Genomic DNA, 20,063 nt, shown 5'->3' with positions numbered 1-20,063 from the left:
AAGGAAGTGCAAGGCTTTGGGGAATACTTCTTCCGATAGCCTCAACTCTTAGCTTAATGTGTGTTCAAATATCAGTCGTTAAAGAGAGTACTTAAGTCAGGAAGTCCATTTGGTTTAATTAGGAGTTTGCAGGAATATGAGAATGAATAATACGATTGCATCTCTTCTTACAAAACACTACAGGTTTTCAGGATGAAGCCGTTACAGTTAAGGGATGCTGCAGTTGAAACTACCTGAAACCTTTTATGCTTTTTTGCAAGGATAAACAATGTTACTACATTTGCTTTTCTCCCCAGGAGTTTCTGGAACAAAGGGGAAACATCCCCCCACCCCCACCCCGCTTTCCTCCCCACCATAGCTACACACACGTATGTGATCAAAATAGACCAAGAGGAAAATGACACAAAACAAAAGCTCAAGCCTATCATTTTGTTTCCCCCCTTAAAAATCAACTTGCATATATCTGACATTAACTTAATGTCAAAAACAGCCCCACCAGAGAAGACTTTCTAACTCATTTATGATTTCATCTCAGTCTCGGCTCTGTTTGACCGCCTCGGCTCCGTTACATTCATGCTGGTGAACACGAAGCGAGTTTTATCTCCTCCCATCTCAACCCCTTCTTGGTTGTCTTTTGTTTTACAAAGAAAACCTTGTTTTGAAATAAAATCAATTGGAGATGCCTGGGTGAGATTTTAATTAAAGGCTCAGAGGGAGATAATTCTTTCTGTAGATGACTCATACTAGCGATTTCAAACTGAAAAGGGGTTGGGATAATTGTAGGGTTTGTGGCTTTAAATCTGCGCCCTCTGTGGGTATTCTGGCCAAGAAATCAAATTTCAAAAGGCTCTGGGCCACCTCGGTCCCTCCTTCTTCTTATGTGAAGAGTCAGGTGACTTGAGTCAGAGATATTACCTTAAGGTGCACATGTGTGGAAAACTGTAGAAGCAATCAATCAAAGCAGAAATATAGCTGGATTTTTAAAAGTACAATTCTAGGGGTCCCTGGGTGGCTCTGAGGGTTAAGTGTCTGACTTCCGCTCAGGTCATGATCTTGGGGTTCGTGGGTTCAAGCCCCGCGTTGAACTCTGTGCTGACAGCTGGGAGCCTCTGGTTCCTTGTCTCCCTCTCTCTCTCTTCCCCTCCCAACTTGAGTGCGCGCACATGCTTGCTCCCTCTCTCTCTCTCTCTCTTCCTCTCTCTTTCTCTTTCTCTCTCTTTCTGTCTCTCTCTCAAAAGTAAATAAACATTAAAAAAAATAGGTTCTCAGAAAAGATCTGCTATGTAAATCGATGAACCAGTAAATGAATTAATGAATTGAATTGCTCACTTATAGTAAAATTGCATTTTGGGGCGGGGTGAGTTAAATACCAGGGTGTAGCATAGAATATGCCACTGAAACTAGGATTTTTTAAAAAGTCTGTTTATTTACTTATTTTGAGAGAGACAGAGAGACTGAGAGCAGGGGCGGGGCAGAGAGAGAGGGAGAATCCGAGGCAGGCTCGGTGTGGTCAGCACACAGAGACTGGCCGGGGGCTCGAGCCCACAACATCATGAGATATTGACCTGAGTCAAAATCAAGAGGTGCTGCTTAACCGACTAAGCCACCCCAGGGGCCCCAAGACTAGGATGTTTTTTATTTGGTAACTGGGAGAGGCAAAAAGCCATTGAATGACTATAAGGACTCTAAAGGAACTAAATTCAATTTCTATCTGTTAAAGAAGATGAAAGGTTGGGGCGCCTGGGTGGCTTAGTCAGTTAAGCGTCTGACTTTCGCTTAGGTCATGATCTCGCAATTCGTGGGTTCGAGCCCCGCGTCGGGCTCTGTGCTGACTGCCAGCTCAGAGCCTGGAGCCTGTTTCAGAGTCTGTGACTCCCTCTCTCTCTGACCCTCCCCTGCTCACGCTGTCTCTCTCTCTGTCTCCTAGAAATAAATTAAAAAAGAAGAAGAAGAAGAAGAAGATGAAAGGTAAGTAAGGCTCAAAATGAGCTCGAGCCAGATAGGACCGACTCTGAGGAGAAGAGGCGGGGAGGGCAATCACAACCACTAACACCCTGATCAGAATCTATTGTGAGACCATCATTTATCAGGACTGAAAAACAGAAGTAGTCCCAAGGCACAGACTTTTAGTGACCACAGGTTTCATTCTAGACCCCAGACCTGTGTTGGGAACAGTCAAGAGGAAAGACAAGATGGAGGACACGTGGGAAGTACGGAACAGGGATTTTACATTTCCAAAAGAGGTGTCCCCAAACGTCCCCTATCAAGGACAATCCCGTTTAAAGTCAATTCCATTTAAATCTGCGTCGCAGGTGCCCCCTGCTGGCCGTGGGAAAGTGTGCGCATCGGTGGAGAATCCTCTAGAAAGCAGACCCAGATGATGGGAAGATCAGAAGACAGTGTTCCAGGCTGCTGCTTTCTGAAGACACACCACAGAGCTTGTTACCACAGAAGTAAAAAGGACATGCTTTTTCTTGGCTCCTAAAAATGTCATAAATACCCAGAAAAGATAAACAACAGTTTCTAAAGCACTTGTTTGCAGCCGGTCTCCACAGCCTGAGAGTACTGCATCCACAGAATAGGCTAATCTGAGGTGCGGAGGAAGAAATGAGCTCCTCTGAGGTCCTGTGGTCAAGGTGGGAGTCACACAGACAGAGCCTGAGCCGAGGCACGGGAGCCCTGAGAGGGTGTGTTCCCTAGCAGGACCCATCTGGAAAGCCTCACTGGGTGGAAGACTGGAAAAGCTTCCTCATCGGCAGCTCTTTTAAAGCTTGAGATGAACAGAGTCTGTTACTCATCGGCGGCTCATGAGAGGCAGGGGTTAGGAAAGGACCTTGGAAGACCTTAGCGGAATATAAAGAAATACCAGTAGAAAATCAGGTCAGTTCAGGACCTAAAATTCTCAACTCCCCAGAATGCTCGGAACGTGGCCCCTTAAAATCAAGATCAATGCTCAAGTGGAGGGAGAAAGCGGTACAAGCTCATTGTGGAAGAGAGAGGATGTATCAGCTTGGAATCTACCATCTTCCTGAATCAACCTACTTCGATATGAACGGCAGACAGTACACACACTGCTTATGTTCAAGCTCACTCCCACCTCCGCTTCCCCAGATTAACTTGTGACTTCCAGGTCCCTCACAGGCAACGCACAGTAAAGGCTAGAGAGCCAACCAGGGTGCTTATTCAAATAAGCAGACTATTTCATAGGATCGTAGCTGAGAAAGAAAAGACAGGCCGCAGTAGAGTTCTCCTTTCGCTCACTTATTTATTCAACAAATCATTAAATGCTTGTCCTGTGCCATAGACTATTATAGGCTTGAAATCCTCAGTAAAACAGAAAGACGAGGTCCTCTCATGGCGTCTGTATTTGAGTTGAATAAGACAAACACAAAATGAGGAATCAAAACAATGAAATCAAAAATACCAGCTGGTTGTTATTGCTACAGGGTGACATTGTGTATGTAGGCGTTAGCCTCAGCTACAGGCCCAAATAAGGAATTCACGTTACGCTGGTGGTCAGCAAGCTTCTTAGAAAGACCATGCTCTAGAGGTGACCACTGTGAAGTGTCTCAGCTGTCCTTACTGGGGTCAACGTCAGATGCTTTGCCAGTTAGCGGAATATGTTAGAGATGAGTTTTCACATGTAGGTTTGTTCATTAGATAATGGGCTCTCTCCGGACACAATAATAGTGTTCACGTCATTTGGTTGGGCGACTTATTGTGGAGACCTGCACCCATTTCTCTTCACCCTCAGAGATGGCACCTGTAGCTTGATCCTCAAACTAGTCCTACATTTGAGCCTTGATTCAGGGATTCCTTGTTGCCTGATGTCACCTACAAGGTATTTGACATCCTGCCTTGGAATATTGTCTGACCGAATCTTTCCTACAAATTGTGGTCAGATCACAAAGAATGAGGCCTTTACTGAGATTAGAGAACAAGTTATATATCCTTTGTGCACCAGCTTGTTAATATTTATTTGCATAAATAAGTATGGCCCATTTGGGTTTCACTCTATGGATTGTGGTCTTGTTTTCATCCCAACTTGCTGGTAGTAGAGTTGTGGGGAAAGAAGTAGCCATCACCCGTGGCTAACCATTAATAGCTATATTTATCCACCAAAAAGAACCTGATAGTTGGATATGAATACATTGATTTAGGCTAGTTTTCAACGGCCACTTACTCTCTGTGGGACCTTATGCAAGTTATATAACATCTCTTGGCCTTGGCTCCATCATCTGTTAAAAAAGGATAACATTAGTGTGTCCATAAAAAGATTTCTGTGGGGAGAGTGTGAAGTAATGTATGTAAAGGTTAGCATAGTGCCTGGAACATAAATGCCATGCAGTATATGGTGGTGGTGGTTTTCATCATNAGACAGTAATGGCACCTGTCTCATAAGGTTCTTACGATGATAAAATGAGTTACTCCATATGAAACACTTATATTAATGCCTGGTATATTTACCATGCACTCTGTGCTTAACAGGGATGATGATGATGATGATGATGATGATGATGATGATGATGATTTACTAAAACTCCTCTGCCAGTGAAGGAAAATGTCTTTCTTATTCCTGCTGGTCTCTCCGTTATCTTCCAAGCTCACAATCTTGCTCTCTTGCTGTCTATACAGCAATTTAAAGCCGTTTTAATACTTAAGGACCCAAACAAATCTCACTCTTTTCCTAAAAAGTGTGCAACTACTCCAGCCTAGACTGTTTTCTGTCTTTTCAGGTACAGTCACAAAATAGAGGCATATTTAAGGGACCTTAGAGAGCTTTTTTTTTTTCNTTCCTCCTAATCCTCCTATACGTGCAAACATATGATATTTGTCCTTCTGTGCCTGACTTATTTCGCTCAGCATAACACCCGGGACCTTAGAGAGCTTTTAATTTGCCCTCCCCTTACTTTTTCTGTCTGTTTTATTTATTTTAAGAGGGGGGAGGAGCAGAGAGAGAGAGAGAGAGAGAGAGAGAGAGAGAATCCCAAGCAGGCTCTGAGCTGTCAGTGAAGAGTTCAATGTGGGCTCGATTTCATGAACCATGAGATCATGACCTGAGCTGAAATCAAGAGATGGATGCTTTACTGACTGAGCCACTCAGGTGCCCCACCCTCCCTTTATTTAAAAAACAAAACAAAACAAAACAAAACAAACCACTGAGGTTTAGAGAAAATAAAAGTTTTTTTTAAATAGTTTATTGTCAAGTTGGTTTCCATATAACACCCAGTGCTCATCGCCACAAGTGCCCTCCCCCATGCCCATCACCCTCCCCTTCCCCTCTCCCCCACCCCCATCAGCCTCAAACCCTCAATTTGTTCTCAGCATTCAAGAGTCTTTCATGGCTTTTATAAGGTCTCACAAAAGCTTATCACGAGTTCTCAAAGAAGTTACAGAGCAAGGGATAGAACAGTGTTTTCTGCAAAGTTGTGGACAGCACATTTTCACTCGATTACTCTAGTCCCTCACGAGTGTACATCTTAGCTCCATAGGTATGTACTTCCATCAAGATAACCAGTTTCTTGAAGTAAGTACTGAATCTTAGTCTTTGGTCTCCCAAAGCCTCTTGAAATTAACTAAGTATTTTCAAGTTGCTTTAACTCCTAAGAGCACAAGCCTGTGTTGCTTGGGTTATGTCACAACTTTTTCTTACCCGCTGGGTGACTTTGGGCAAGTTGCTTAATTTCTGAGGCTCCATTTTTCTATGCAAAATGTGATAATAAAGTTTCTATACCATATCTATTATATGAAGCCAAATAAATTAATGCATCGAAATGTTTAGAATAGCTCTTGGAGCGTAGAAAGTATTTGGTAAGTGTTACCTAGTCTTATTGCTGCTTAATTATATTTACCTATCTCTATCACAGCATCTTGCACATGTCCCTAAATATTTATTGAATGGATTAATGGAATGGAATGGAATGGAATGGAATGGAACAGAGTACAATATGTTCAACAAGGATCTGTTTGACTAACATGCAAGATAAGTGCCTTTCAGAAGGCCTCCAGCTTGGAATAGTGCAGCTAATTCTGAGGGTACAGAAAGACACAATCCTGAAGGGCACGCCTGTGAAGTAACTGGAGATTATCTGGAGGCTTCTGCTGCTGCCTGGGGCAGCTCAGAGCTCCACTGTAACATCACCTCCCTTGTGCTAGTTAAAAATGGAAGAGGGGCACCTGGGTGGCTCAGTCGGTGAAACGTCCGACTTCAGCTCACGTCATGATCTCACAGTTCATGAGGTCAAGCCCCGCATCGGGCTCTGTGCTGACAGCTCAGAGCTTGGAGCCTGCTTCGGATTCCATGTCTTCCTTTCTCTCTGTCCCTCCCCTGCTTGCACTCTGGTCCTCTCTCTGTCTCTCAAAAATAAATAAACATTAAAAAATATATATTGTTTTTTCCCAAGCACTGGCTACTCCGTACCCAAGGGTTCCCGTGGAAATTGAGACATTTCTCATGCTTTCATGGCCTGTGGCTGACACACCCATCGCTTGCAGCAGGTTACTGGGGGTGACGAAAGAGGGTCATGGTGGTGGGGACAAGATAGACAAGATAGAAGCAGATTATTTCCCCTTGACCTTCAATTCCCTGTCTTATTCAAAATATTGTTGGCAGGATTTCTGGACTTTTGGTAATTCAGTTGGGAAGCCAGATAATAAATAGTGGGAACATTGTCCTCAAGTCGAGGAAGACAGAAATTTATGGCTTATTTTAATTCCCAAAGCGGAGGGGCCAGCGACCTTCCCATGAGAGCTTCTCTGGACACTAGTGTGAGCCATAGCCTTCGAACATCTCCATGTCATTCTGCTTTAAATTTTTAGAACTTAAGGGACTTTATGGACTGAAAGTTTCTAGTTGTACATGGCCCCTGCCTTGTGTAACTTGTTTCATATATTACAAAAGAAGGCTATAAAATGCATAATAAAGAGTATTGCAGAAGGAAGAAAGGAGGAGAAGGGCAAAATTCTATTTATTGAGACCTTACTCAACGGCAACATGTGTTATATGACTTAATGAAAGTATGGTTCCCAGAACTTAATGTGTCTTCTCTCCCTGAATTTATGTACTGGACCCAAATGCATTACGTCAAATAATCAAAAACAGTTGGTTAACATTTATCTTTGGAAAATTATTAAGGGGGTCTGCTGAGCAAAATAATGACCTAACTGTGAGGAAGAGGAGGATGATTTCTTGTCTGAAGCACAGAATTTGATTTCACACCATTTTTTCTCTCCTGCTCCCAATAAGCTGTAACAACTCCTTATTCTTCTCAAGATTTCTGTTTTCTAGAACTATCTACTTATTGATTCCCACATTCATTTCTATATTCATTCACTTATCAGACTCTTAGAGAGTAGCCTCTGTCTGTCGGGCACTATACTAGGGCAGAAGGGAGTGTCCCACAAAATTCATAAGAGATTGTTCCTCACCTTTCACTTGATGGAGAAGATGACGTCTATCGAGTTTTATGGGGATGCAGCTCTGATATGCTGGCATAAGCCTTAGATCTGAAACTAGCACCTTGGAACCCACGCATGCAGAGTGTATTATCTGTCCTTGGGCCAGACATTTAAACTGCCGTCCCTCGGGGTGCCTGGGTGGCTCAGTCGGTTAGGCATCCGACTTCGGCTCAGGTCATGATCTCACGGTTCATGGGTTCGAGCCCCACATCGGGCTCTGTGCTTACAGCTCAGAGCCTGGAGCCTGCTTCAGATTCTGTACCTCCCTCTCTCTCTGCCCCTTCCCCTGCTCTCTCTCTCTCTCTCACTCTCTGTCTCTCTCTCTCTCTCTCAGAAATAAATAAAACATTAAAAATATTTAAATTATCTTCCTTCTTCATTAGTAAAATAGTGATGTTGATAATATCTACCTTGCAGGGTTGGGATCATAGTTAAAGGAGGTGCTGTCACATACCCCAAAGTAGGGAAAGAAGTGGCATGAACCACAAAAAAGATGAGAAAGTTTTGTGAGAGCTCAAAGGATGGAGGGCTACCTCCTCCCTGAGGGAGAAACAGAGAAAGTCTCCTTGAGGGGTTGATTTTGGGGGGGTGCATGATTTGGCCACAACCATGTGTGATGGGGTGGGGGACAGGGTATTGGTTTGTATCCCCAAATAGGTACTCATTTCCTGTGTTTCTTCCAGCATCCCAGGGATCCTTCCCCAAGTTTAGTACAGACATCCACATCTTCATAAGACATTTTCTAAAAATCCCAAAGAAGCTTTCAAAGTTTATAGAGTGTGGTGCAGGCTCGCAATCTTGGACACTTCTCTCCAGCACGCGCATCGCATTCCTTCACTTTCCTTCAGGCAGCAATGTAGTCTGCCTTGTGGTACCTACTGCCAAGAACTGAAGAATGGGGTTGCCCTAAATTGTGTGGTTGCTGGGACCGGGACGGGAGTTACTAAGTTAGAGATCTGGGCTCAGGATAAAAACAAGGTCCTCTTCTAGACAGAGGCACAAGGGATCTTAGACAAACGCACCCGTCATTTCATGCGTTGTAAATGCAAGTCACCACTGATAGGAGACCATCAGATATGAAACACAAGGGACAAGAGACCCGAGGAAGCAGGGCCAGAGAGGGGTGAGGGCCGTGCCACAGAAAGTAGATGGGAAAAGCAATGTCTTCTAAATGGTGAAGTATCTAGTTAAACCCTGGAGATATGGCCTGTGGCTGAGAAACGTTCACTCAAGATGGCAGAACCGTGGGCAATGCAATGAAAGAGGCACAGACGGAGAAGGGGGATTGGCAGGGGGAGCTGTCTCATTTAACTCTGGGTGCTTCCCAGTTGCCTGTTGTAGCCACATCCCGATACTTGGCTGCAAAGTTTTCCCAACGTGAAGATGACTCAGAAAAATCCTGCACTAAGACAAAGCACCTGTATGTCTGCTAACTAAATGGTTTTACTCAATACATCTAATGCGTAACCTTGCCTAGTGCTTATGACAACCCTGTGAAAGAAGTATCAATATTATCTCCATCTTACAGATGGGAAAACTGAGTTACAGAAAAGTTTGTCTAAAATCATCTAATAAATGACAAGGATTGAGTCAAACTCAATCTCCTTTCAGCCCCTCGGCTCTTAATCACTATGTAATAAGTCTGTCTCATGCTGTTCAGTTTTTCTCATTGGTGGCTCTATGCCTGGGCTCTTAATCACTACATAATAAGCCTGTCTCATGCTGTTCGGTTATTCTCATTGGCAGCTCTATGCATCTGGTAAGTTGACATGGGGAGACACATTTTTTTCTTATAGACTACAGTTTATTTGGTAACCAAAACCTTTTGAAAGGCGGTGTCTTCGGAAGAAGTATTTTAAAAGTGAAGATGTACAAAATTAATAAATTGAAGTTCATCAGCTAAAAAAGGTGAAAAGTCAAGCTGCAGACTTTGAATTAGCTTCAACTCTAACCAGCTCTGTGATCTTGGACCAGTCATCAAAAGGTCTGGACCTGTTTTCTCGTCTAGAAAAGAAGGAGTTTCTCTGTGACTCTGCTCCTGTTCTCAGCCTGTGATTTTGAGTTGATGGTCTTAGAGGAGAGAGAAAAACACATCACATCTCCTCTGAAGGAGCAGAATCCATCAGTTCTGGACACTTGGCTTTACCGTGTGCATCTGAGCAATCAAGATTGTGCAAGGCACTCATTTCTAGACTGTCATAACCATCATTTGTCTTTGCTATTCTTGTCCTTTTCTTACTCTTAAGCCAGTATGCATTTAACAAAATGTGTTCCATGAGTGGCTGATGAAAGTCACGTATTTCTTCCCTCCCTGCCCTTCTAGCCTTTGGTACTCATTCTGGCTTAATTACGAAGGGCCCTGTGTGGCCCAAGAAGGGAGACAAAGGTTAAGCTATTCTTGGTGAATCTGGAAGAAAAAAGTTAGAGGGCAATTAAAAAAAATCTAAAGGCTTTTGAACCCTCGGCTGAGAATTTTGAGAAAATCCCAACTTACAAAGGGTTTTCCCCTTGACATTGCCAGCTAAAGGAGAAAGTATAACACTAACTATGAAGGCAGGAGTCATGTTTGCCAAAAAAGAAAGAAAATTCCCTTCAGTCTACATTCATCTTTGTGAACAGCTTTGCTTTCAATTTGTCTGCGTGGGTCTCAGAGGTGTGTGTGTGTGTGTGTGTGTGTGTGTGTGTGTACACGCACACATGTATAAATGTGCATGTTCAAGTGACGTACATTTTTGGATTTGGGGTATTCGAAAACAAAGCCTAAGCTTCTGGAAGCCTGTCACTCAGAAAGCACCAGCACCAGACCTCAGACAATGGGCTCTTTGGAGAAAGTCTTCCGTGTGACCTGCACTGTTGACCTTGCCCCCAAAGTGCATAGGTCATCCGGTCCCACGGTCCTGACACAGGTATCTCTTGTAAACTGTCACTTCAAACACGTTGCCAAACCAAACCAAGGGCTTTGTTAGTGGAACATCTTGATTCTTTCTAACTTTCCCGAATCCCCATAGACCAGTGCCTCATCCCCAGACAGATGTTCTGCACAAGAAAATGTCAAAAAGTAGCAGCTTGACCAAAACAGCTCCACATGCTTCCCTACCAATAATAAGCCCTTGCAGAGGAGAGCTCTTGACATTTTTCAAGTGTTTTACTTCATGCTGCATCTCCTCATCTGACTTAAATGTGGTGGTTCCAACATCTTTCTGGAGTGCAGAGTTTGAGGCTCCGAGTGAAAGTCCATCCAGATGGGCTAGGTGTGGTTGGAGAAGTGGCCCAGGAAGCAGTCGGATAGAAGAGAGAAGAAGGTGTAGAATATAGACCAATGGACTTGGCCTCATTTGCTATCCCTAGAGCCATTGAGATCAGATGTCGACTGCCCAAAGCATTTAAGGACTGCTTGGCTGAATCCTTTCAACCTTGCACTATTTCCTTGTTGAAGGAGAATAAAAAAAATGTCAGACCAACTTCTTTTATCTTGACACAGGAACTGGATAGAATGCTTTGCAAAGAAATGCCCTGTCTGAGGCTTCCAGGAGCACTCTGCTCAGAGCCAATAAACCCAGTCCCATGTGTATCGGCTGTGCGGATGACACAGGCATCCTATGATTAGGTTGACTGCACCTTCAGATTTTCTAGGAAAGACCCAATTTCTAATGCTTCAGGTAGAGGCAAGCTGTATGTCCTCACAGAGGCAGAAATTGCAGCCATCTTGTGCTGTATGCCTGCCACGGATTCTTGGGGTCCAAAGCAGTCCCTAAGAATTGGGAGGACTCCAGCATCTACTCAGCTGGTAGATGAAAATTGGTTACATATATAAAGGCTTAGAAATCCTGATTCAACCCTTCTCATTCTAGCCTCAAGGATGAAAACTATTTCACCTTAAGGTAGAGGCTGAGTCCTGCTCTGGGTGGCATTTGGAAGGGCCTGGGTAGGCTACTCTTTCCACTGACCGGAGAAAAACATGACACGGCATGAAAGCAGTGGATAGAACCACACCACCAAGGCCAGGTGAGTCTGTGTTCTATTATCACATTACCCTCCCTGCCCTCTGAGAGCTTACACTCTGGAGGTTAGCTGTAAACAAAGTACAGAAGTCACAGACTGTTAGAATCCATGACCACTGAACCCACGTTACCCTCCAATTTGACAAGAGATTGAAACCATCTTTTCCTTTCATGGAATTCACCAAAATAAAAGAATCACATTCCACTGCACATAAATACAGATTTTTCACAAACTGAAAGTTTATTCTGAATGTGTCACGAGTATTTTTAAGAAATATGGGGTTCTTAATTTAGCCCATTGAGATCCAAAGTGGGTGGAAGAAAGCTGCACATCTTAATTGATTGCTGCTTTCAGGCTACATCCAGAAGTTAGTTCCCTGGCCTTCCTGCAGGACTTGGGAGGAGAGGCAAAATTAGAATAAAAGTACAATCTTTCCTCAAAATACATGGTGTCCAAATTAAGAACAACAAAGTGACAAAGCTGGAAGAAAGGTAGAAGATCCTGTTAACTGACTCATCACTGTTACAAGCACGGTAATGAGGCCCAGAGAGGCACATGACTCATAACTCACACTCTGCTGCTTATTAGAAGCCAAGGTTATAGCTCAGGGTCCCTATTCCCTACCCAGTACCCTCTGCATGTGTTATATCGCCTTTTACACTTGCATCTAAAAATTCTTGTGTTCTACAAATAATTGCAAGAAAAAAGAGAAATAAAAGACAGGAAGCCTATTGGCTAAGGAGTGATGTAAGGGTCTCTCAATCCATCCCAACATGTACGTCTGGGGTTTACGTGTTATCTGTGCCTGGGTGGAGGTTTACGGACATCTGTTCAGTCTTAGGGCAGGTTGACTGCCTGTGAGGTAGCTGAGCAGCCCATCGGGGCGAGGGCTCTGTTCCCTCACCCATGAGAAGTAAAAGAGTGGAAGAAGGATCAGTAGCTTAGTAGGCTTCCAGGTCTCGGCATGGTGCACTGTATGCAGTAGGAGCTTAATTAACGTGATGTGATGAAAGAAGGCTGGCAGGCTAAGTGAGGTTTTTGCAGTCCATGAAGGGACAGGAAGGGTGGAAGAAAGGGCACTAGACACAAACCCCTCAGGTCAGCGTTGCTTGTGAACCGTGCACCCCACCTCACCACACCTGCTCTGTCAAATCGCTTCAAAGTAAGATTTCTGGGGTGCCTGGGGAGCTCAGTCGGTTGATGTCAGACTTCAGCTCAGGACATGATCTCATGGTCTGTGAGTTTGAGCCCTGCATTAGGCTCACTGTTTTTAGCACAGACCCCATTTTGGATCCTCTACCCCCATCTCTCTGCCCCTCCCCTGCTCATGCTCTCTCTCTCTCTGTTTCAAAAATAAATAAAACATGAATCCCCACCCCCAAAAAGATTGCTAATGTCTCCCCACCAGAGAAAAGCACTGGCCTCCCTGTCTCTAGGCTTCTTAGGGGCTTTTGTGAAAAGTGCTTTTGTGTAACTGAGCCCAATTAATTGTAAAAAGAACATTAGATTGATCACTAATGCATATCTACCTAATAATAATATATTTTTAAATTTTTTAATGTTTTTTACTTTATTTCTGAGAGAGAGAGAGAGAGATAGCATGAGCAGGGGAGGGTCAGAGAGAGAGGGAGACATAGAATTGGGAACAGGCTCCAGGCTCTGTGCTGACAGCCAGCTCAGAGCCTGGCTGTCAGCACAGAGCCTGATGTGGGACTCGAACCCATGAACCACGAGATCATGACCTGAGCCGCAGTCGGACGCTTAACTGACAGAGCCACCAAGGTGCCTCACCTAATAATAATATAACTCAGTAATAGCAATACAAAAGTAGGGTCCGTGTTTGATCCTAATTCAAACAATCCAACTGCAAAAAGACCATTGAGGATATTTAGATGCTTCCTGGATATTTACAAATATTAAAGAGTTGTTCATTTTTAAGTACAGTCATGGTTTTCAAAGTCTTTTAATGTTTTGGGGAAAGTTGGTATGTTTTTAAAGGAGATACTTGCTGAAAGAATTGTGGATGATATGGTAAAGATACTATGCTATCTGACAAATTCATCTTTATTATTACAAAAAAAGAGATCACCATGAGGAAGGATGAAAANCCACCCCCACCGTGAAGAGAGAAAGAAGGATGGAAGGAAAGGAATTCTTTAATAAGGATTATAGCATCTCTACACCAACAAGAAAAATATCCTTATTTACAGATGAGGAAATGAAGCTCAGAGACGTTTAGTGACTTTCTTGAGTTCACACAGCTAGGAAGTAATAGAGATAGAGTTAGGAACACCACAGTCTTTCTATTCCACCTCACCGCTCATGTGAAGGCAGGGAATAGACTGTGAGCTCCTGTCCTTCTCTGGGTTTACTTCACTCGGGATTTTCTTTAGTATTCCCAAAATGTATAATCTTAGGCAGTCAAAAACAGGCTTTCATTGTCTTTATCCTTTGGGTGACTCAGCCTTTAAAATCCAGTGCAGGCTCAATGTTATCTAGAACTGATTGGAACTTTAAAGAAAGAAGGAGATAGGGACCTGCTATCTTCTGGCCTCCAGCCATAGTCTGGTTCCTGTTACTAAGGATTGTTCCTGACGGAACTAATTAAAGTTTAGTCCCTTTGCTTTCTGGCCAGCAGGCAGACAAAAGCCATGAACATGAGCCGCAGAAACATTAACCCCATCCCTAGATATCAGCTATCCCGTAACAGTGGGTAGTCTTTGCAAAAGGAGCAAAAATTAGATAATTTCAAAAAATTTAATGTTTTTTATTTTTAAAAGAGAGAGACAGAGAGAGAGAGCGCATAAGCAGCAGAGGGACAGAGAGAGGGGGAGACACAGAATCCGAAGCAGGCTCCAGGCTCTGAGCTGTCAGCACAGAGCCCTACTCGGGGCTCGAACCCATGAACTATGATATTATGACGTGAGCCGAAGTCGGATGCTTAACCAACTGAGCCACCCAGGTGCCCCGGAAAAATTAGATAACCTTTCAAAGATCCTTCCAAACCAAAGATTTGGGGATCCAAAGGTGTTTTGAGTTGATATCTGGTGTCTCAACCTAGGCCAGGCTGAATGAGGCTGAATGAAAGACGAGGAAGAGGTGCCCCTTTGGGGGATGTAATTCATCAGAGAAGCTGGTGTAGTAACTGCCTGAGAAAGAGCTAAAGCCATATTGTTTTATTTTAGGAGCTTCACCAATAGCTGCAGGCCTACCCTCACTAGAAACAAGAAGATTCACCCCTTTAACAAGGCTTTCACAAGAAAGTGGCAGAAAGGCTCGAGGGAGTCTCCTCTCCACCCTCCACCCTCTCCTCCTCCTCCCCTCCCCCACGGGAATCCCGCTTTGTTTTGGAACAGACACTCTCTCCCATGGCAGCCCCAAATGTCACTGCTATTGCTTTCCACTATCCCTTTGGGGACAGATGAAGCACCAGGCCAACCCAGGAAGCGAGCCTATTTCCGCTTGTAAATTTATTCATGCATTCTCTTGACAAAAATAGTTATTAAGTACCTACTATATGCCAAGTAGATTGTCTTTTTTGGTAAATAAACTCTTTTGGTAAATAAACTCTTAGGTAAAGAGGAGGTGGATATGTTTCCTCCTGCGTAGATCTCTTCAATCTTCACAGACAGTAGAGGGGACTTTGACAAGTCCCCAGGAAACAGTAAAAAGGACGAGGAGCTGCACAGGAGGGTAACTGATTAGAAATTCAAAGTTCCCTTTGTGCTTGCCTGGGGAAGATAACATCAAGAGTACAAAGATGTCCTAACAGCAGCCAAGCTCCCTGGGCTCTCCCCTCCTTGACTTTGCACAAGTAGGCTCCGCAGTTGGCCTTGAAATGCCTTCTTTTTCTGGGCTCTTCCCATCGAGACTGGGCTCACTCCTTTCTGAGATTTAGTTCACGAGCCTGCCTTAAGTATCGTTTCCAGTATCTTCCTGCAGTTTCCCTGACCATCAAAAGCTGTTGCAGGGGGAGAGAGGTGGTGCTCAGAGAGCTTTTGGGGTCAGGAAAACTCCATGCATTTATTCTTTCATAGTGGAGCTCAACTAGTTTCCATGCACTAGTTTCTTGCTGTTTATCTCCCTAACTGGGCTGCAATTTCCTCAAGAGCACGGTCTGGGTCCTCCATCCTTATGCCTAAGGCAAGTGTGGAGGTTTGAAAGGCAATAGTCCAGAGAAATGATCAATACTGTGTCATCAATAAGAATCCACACAAAGTTATTGTTAGTGATTCCCCACCCCTCAATTTTGTTAAATTGTTCATTTTCTTCCTTAAAGTTATAGAATTTCAGTGAACTATTGGCGACTATATCACAGGACTATGAGCTACAGCAAGCTTCAGATTCACACTTATTTGCTGAAAGCAAGATCCTAAAGTCAACTGGAGGCTCCGCCACTCTCCCTGTGGGCTCCTCTGATGATCTCTTACCGATCCTGACTGAGCTACGACTTGTCCAATTTTACTGCTACAGTTTTCTCCACAGTTGGCCCAAGGATGTATTCGTGCCTTTGAAAGAGCTGTGTTGAGGGCCACCTGGGTGGCTTAGTTGGTTGAGCGTCTGACTTCGGCTCAGGTCATGATCTCGCAGTTCGTGAGTTCGAGCCCCGCATCGGGCTCTGTGCTGACAGCTAGCTCAGAGCCTGGAACCTGCTTCAGATTCTGTGTCTCCCTCTCTCTCTCTGCCCCTCCCCACTTGCACCCACTCTCTCTCTCTCTCAGATATAAATAAAGATTTAAAAATTTTTTTAAAAAAGAAATCAGACCTACAGCTGACACTGACAGAGATAAAGAGGTCGTGACACTATTAATATCCTAGGGAAAGCTCTCTGTCAGAAGCCGAACCTTCATCATTTGTTTCCTCCCCTTTTCACGTTGGGAGGAACTGTGACCTTGGCAACAGGACTAGTCAGCACTGAGGGAGAACAATGATAATAATCACATTGATAAGAGATCACATGATAAGAGATCATCATAAGGCTGCCTTATATTACACTAACAACTTTTTGGGACTCATCATAATGCTTTTTATTTCAGAATATTGTTGTCTTCTTCCAAAGAGCAATGTTTATTTTTTTTAAATTTTTTAAAAACTTATTTTGAGAGAGAGAGAGAGAGAAGGAGCAGGGGAGAGGCAGGGGTCTGCACTGCCAGCACAGAGCCTGATGTGAGGCTCAAACCCATGAACTGTGAGATCATGACCTGAGCTGAAATCAAGACCTGGACACTTAACCAGGCCCCCCAGCAATGTTTACTTTAAAAGTTAAGCTCATTCAGAAAAATTCAAGAGACTCTAGGAACAAAACGAATTTTCAAAACGAGTCTCAAATTCAACATTTAAAATCACGGGTAAGGGGCATAAAATCTGGGTGGCTCAGTCGGTTAATCATCCAACTCTTGTTTTTGGCTCAGGTCATGATCACAGTTCAGGGGACTGAGCTCCGCACTGACAGTGCAGAGCCAGCTTGGGATTCTCTGTCTCCCTCTCATTCTCTGCCCCTCCTCGGCTCATTCTCTCTCTTAAAATAAATAAATATTTTTTAAAAAAGAAAAAGAATCATGAGTAAAAAATAAGAACTTCAATTGACTCTACTTCTTTCATTTTTCCATTGACTGTAATATTCTCACCCACATAGCACCAATTTCAATATACCACAGGGTAGAAATCTGGGATGGTGGCCATTTGTTGCTCAAATTGGATTACTGGTCACACATATAAAAATATGTGAGGTCAACTTTGAGTTTTAATAAGCAGTTATCTTAAAGATTTAAAGAAAGAATAGTTTCTATCATTACATCCAAGCTGACTCTGGTTTAATGCTTCCCTCCACATTGAAAAAGGAATATTTTCTGGGTGGGATTAAATCTCCAGGTACAGGATGTACAGTTTGCCTTCTTATAGATCAGAATTAGAATTACTGAGTAGGTTTTTTCTGCCACCGCCATGATTTTAGCACAGGGCTTTTTGGCTCCCAAATGTTTAGAGAGAAATTCATTTGATAAATTTCCCTTTAATTGCATCTCCTACTAGCCAGTGAGTTCACTGTGCTTTGAACATATTGAAACTATGTTAGAATGGAAAAGGATGTTAGAGAACAGCAAATCCAAGTCTCACTGATTAAATAAGAAGATAGAAGCTTTCCTGGGGCAGCGAAAGAAATTTCTCATGGGTGCAAATTTAGATAACGATAAGGCTGAATCTGCTTCTTACTCCTTCATGGGTCCCCTTTCCACCAGGATAAATCACAACATGTTAATCTGATTTTTGTAAGCTGAATTTTATTTCCAAAGCAACTAAAAGGTGCAACTTAACTCTTCAAGCAGAGCTTTGCATTATAAACAGATTTGTTTTGTATGAATGTATGTTGTCCTAATTTCTTTTACCTGAGTCTTCAAGTATCTTTATAAGCATTGAGACCAACCCATGTTCCTCTTGTAGCATGGAGAGAAATGGGGAGGGGGGACATCTGGTGAAGAGGGAGATCAGAGACAGAGAAGAGAAAGGGATGGTGGGTTTTGATGCATTCATTCAGGCAACATGCTTCCCTTAGAATAGATAGTCTTGGACTTTTTCCACGAATGTGTGCTAACAGTTGCACAACCTTGTTCCTCTAAAACACTCCTCTCAGGCAGCATTATAATTGGAAATCAGACTCTATTTGCAATGGAAATCAACCACACACTCTCTCACACACACACACACACACACACACAGACTTACTAGGACACAATTGCAAGATTCTACCAAGGCCAGTAAATGAAAAGGTTCAGGCAATGCAGGAAAAATTGCTTGCTCCTTGGCCACCCTAATACACGCACCTTAGTTATATCCTGGAGCATAAGAGTTCATTGTGCACTCAGAGATTCCAAAAGTGATTCAGTATTAAGGTTGATCATGAATCAGATATAAAACAGAAATAGGAGCCAGATCTGAGCTTGTAAGAGATGAGAAAGATCCTAAATAGCCCATTGAACACGACCTTCTTAGGTAAACACCACCAGAGCCTTCAGGGATGGGGTTAGGTTGCATACAGGTCACCTTTATTTCCTTTAAATAATGAAGCCTCATACCAAATGCAATCAAATCCATGCTTACGAAATAAGAGGAGAATAAACATCTCTATTTCTCTGCATCAGGTAGGGTTGTTGGGTTAACTTTTCTAACAAGTCAGATATTTCTTTTCTTCTCTTTACTTGACCCAAATGTTTAGGATTCCCTCCAGAATATTGTCCAGCCAGAGGGTAACAGAGAAACTCGAAGGTGTTTTCCCATTTATCTAAAAAAGAAGGCCAGCTAATACTCAACCCCTGTGTCCTGATCGCTTTCCTCTCGCCAGGACTCTGGCTAATTTTATTGAAGGGGATCGATATACAAAGAACAGTGATCAAGCACTGAGTGTTATGTGGAAACTAATTTGACAATAAACTATTAAAAATAAAAACAAACAAAAAAAACAAAAAAAAAAACAAAGAACAGTGATCAATCCCCTCTTCCTCATTGCAAGCCTGCCTCCCTGTCTCAATCCACGTACATTAATCAATAAAGGTTAACGTTTATACAGTTCTGATACGTGCCAGAGAGTNAAAAAAAAAAAAAAAAAAAAAAAAAAAACAAAAAAAAAAAACAAAGAACAGTGAGCAATCCCCTCTTCCTCATTGCAAACCTGCCTCCCTGTCTCAATCCACGTACATTAATCAATAAAGGTTAACGTTTATACAGTTCTGATACGTGCCAGAGAGTGTGCTGAGGGATTAATATACAGTAATTCATGCAATCCTCATAACCGCCCCCCAGGCAGGTTACTGGCATGTCCGTTTCACAGAGAAGGAAACTGAGATACAGAGAGTGAATAAATTGCCCGACCCCACAAAATAGTGGAGCTGGGATTCAAACACAGGCGGTTCGATATTGTATTCCACGCTCTTAACCATACACTTCTGACTCTGAGCCAGCACCCTATGGACGAGACATCTCCTCGGAGGAAATGAAGTTCGAGATCTTAAGTGATGCATGAGATACCCCAGGCTGCCTCTATCTGCCTCCTATAGCTCAGATCTTCCAAGCCTCTGTGCTGTTAGCAGAGAGGGAGGAGGCGAGCCCCAATCTGTAATCACAGACCTGTTTCAGCACAAACAACAAAAGCTCTCTATTGTCTCTGAGAGCCTCCCCCTGCGCCAAGATTCTCTGTATCTGCATCTCTTAAGCCCAAATAACTTGGTTCTCACCTTTCCAGGCACGAATGGGGCAAAGCAGCAAGTCCTTTGCACATTTTGGCACGTGGCGGCTTAACTTCTCAGTTATGAACACAAGATTCTGCAGAGCAGAGCGGGTCTTTGAAAACTTCTGAACTGTCTAGGACTGCCTTTCCCTCCAAGGAATATATAGAGGCTCTTTGCCAGCCCTCTGTTGCTTCCTGGACCAATCCAGACCTCAGAGGAAATCTCTGGCCGGGGATCAGCAGTTGGAGGAGGAGGAGGAGGAGGAGGAAGAGGAGGAGGAGGCTGGAATCCTGTCTCTGCAGCATTAGTCTCCGGCTGCTCCAATGATGACATTCATTCTTCCAGGGCAGGGCCCTCTCTTGTGCACACAGGTCATTCACATTT

The 20,063-nt window shown here is 43.4% G+C and overlaps 1 protein-coding gene across 1 annotated transcript in view; it reads right to left on the bottom strand.

Annotated features, from left to right (window-relative positions):
- RGS5 (regulator of G protein signaling 5) overlaps positions 1–19,826 on the bottom strand; it is a 46,435-nt gene extending 26,609 nt beyond the window's left edge. Inside the window, exon 1 of the mRNA XM_077760045.1 lies at positions 19,686–19,826. Coding sequence (XP_077616171.1) covers positions 19,686–19,729 — 44 coding nt within the window. The 5' untranslated portion in view covers positions 19,730–19,826. The remainder of the gene's footprint in view (positions 1–19,685) is intronic.
- Positions 19,827–20,063: the final 237 nt, after the last annotated feature.

This window comes from Crocuta crocuta, unplaced genomic scaffold, assembly GCF_008692635.1.
Source record: "Crocuta crocuta isolate KB4526 unplaced genomic scaffold, BGI_CrCroc_1.0 scaffold133, whole genome shotgun sequence".
In the NCBI taxonomy this organism is placed as follows: domain Eukaryota; kingdom Metazoa; phylum Chordata; class Mammalia; order Carnivora; family Hyaenidae; genus Crocuta; species Crocuta crocuta.
This window is presented reverse-complemented; position numbering and strand designations above follow the sequence as displayed.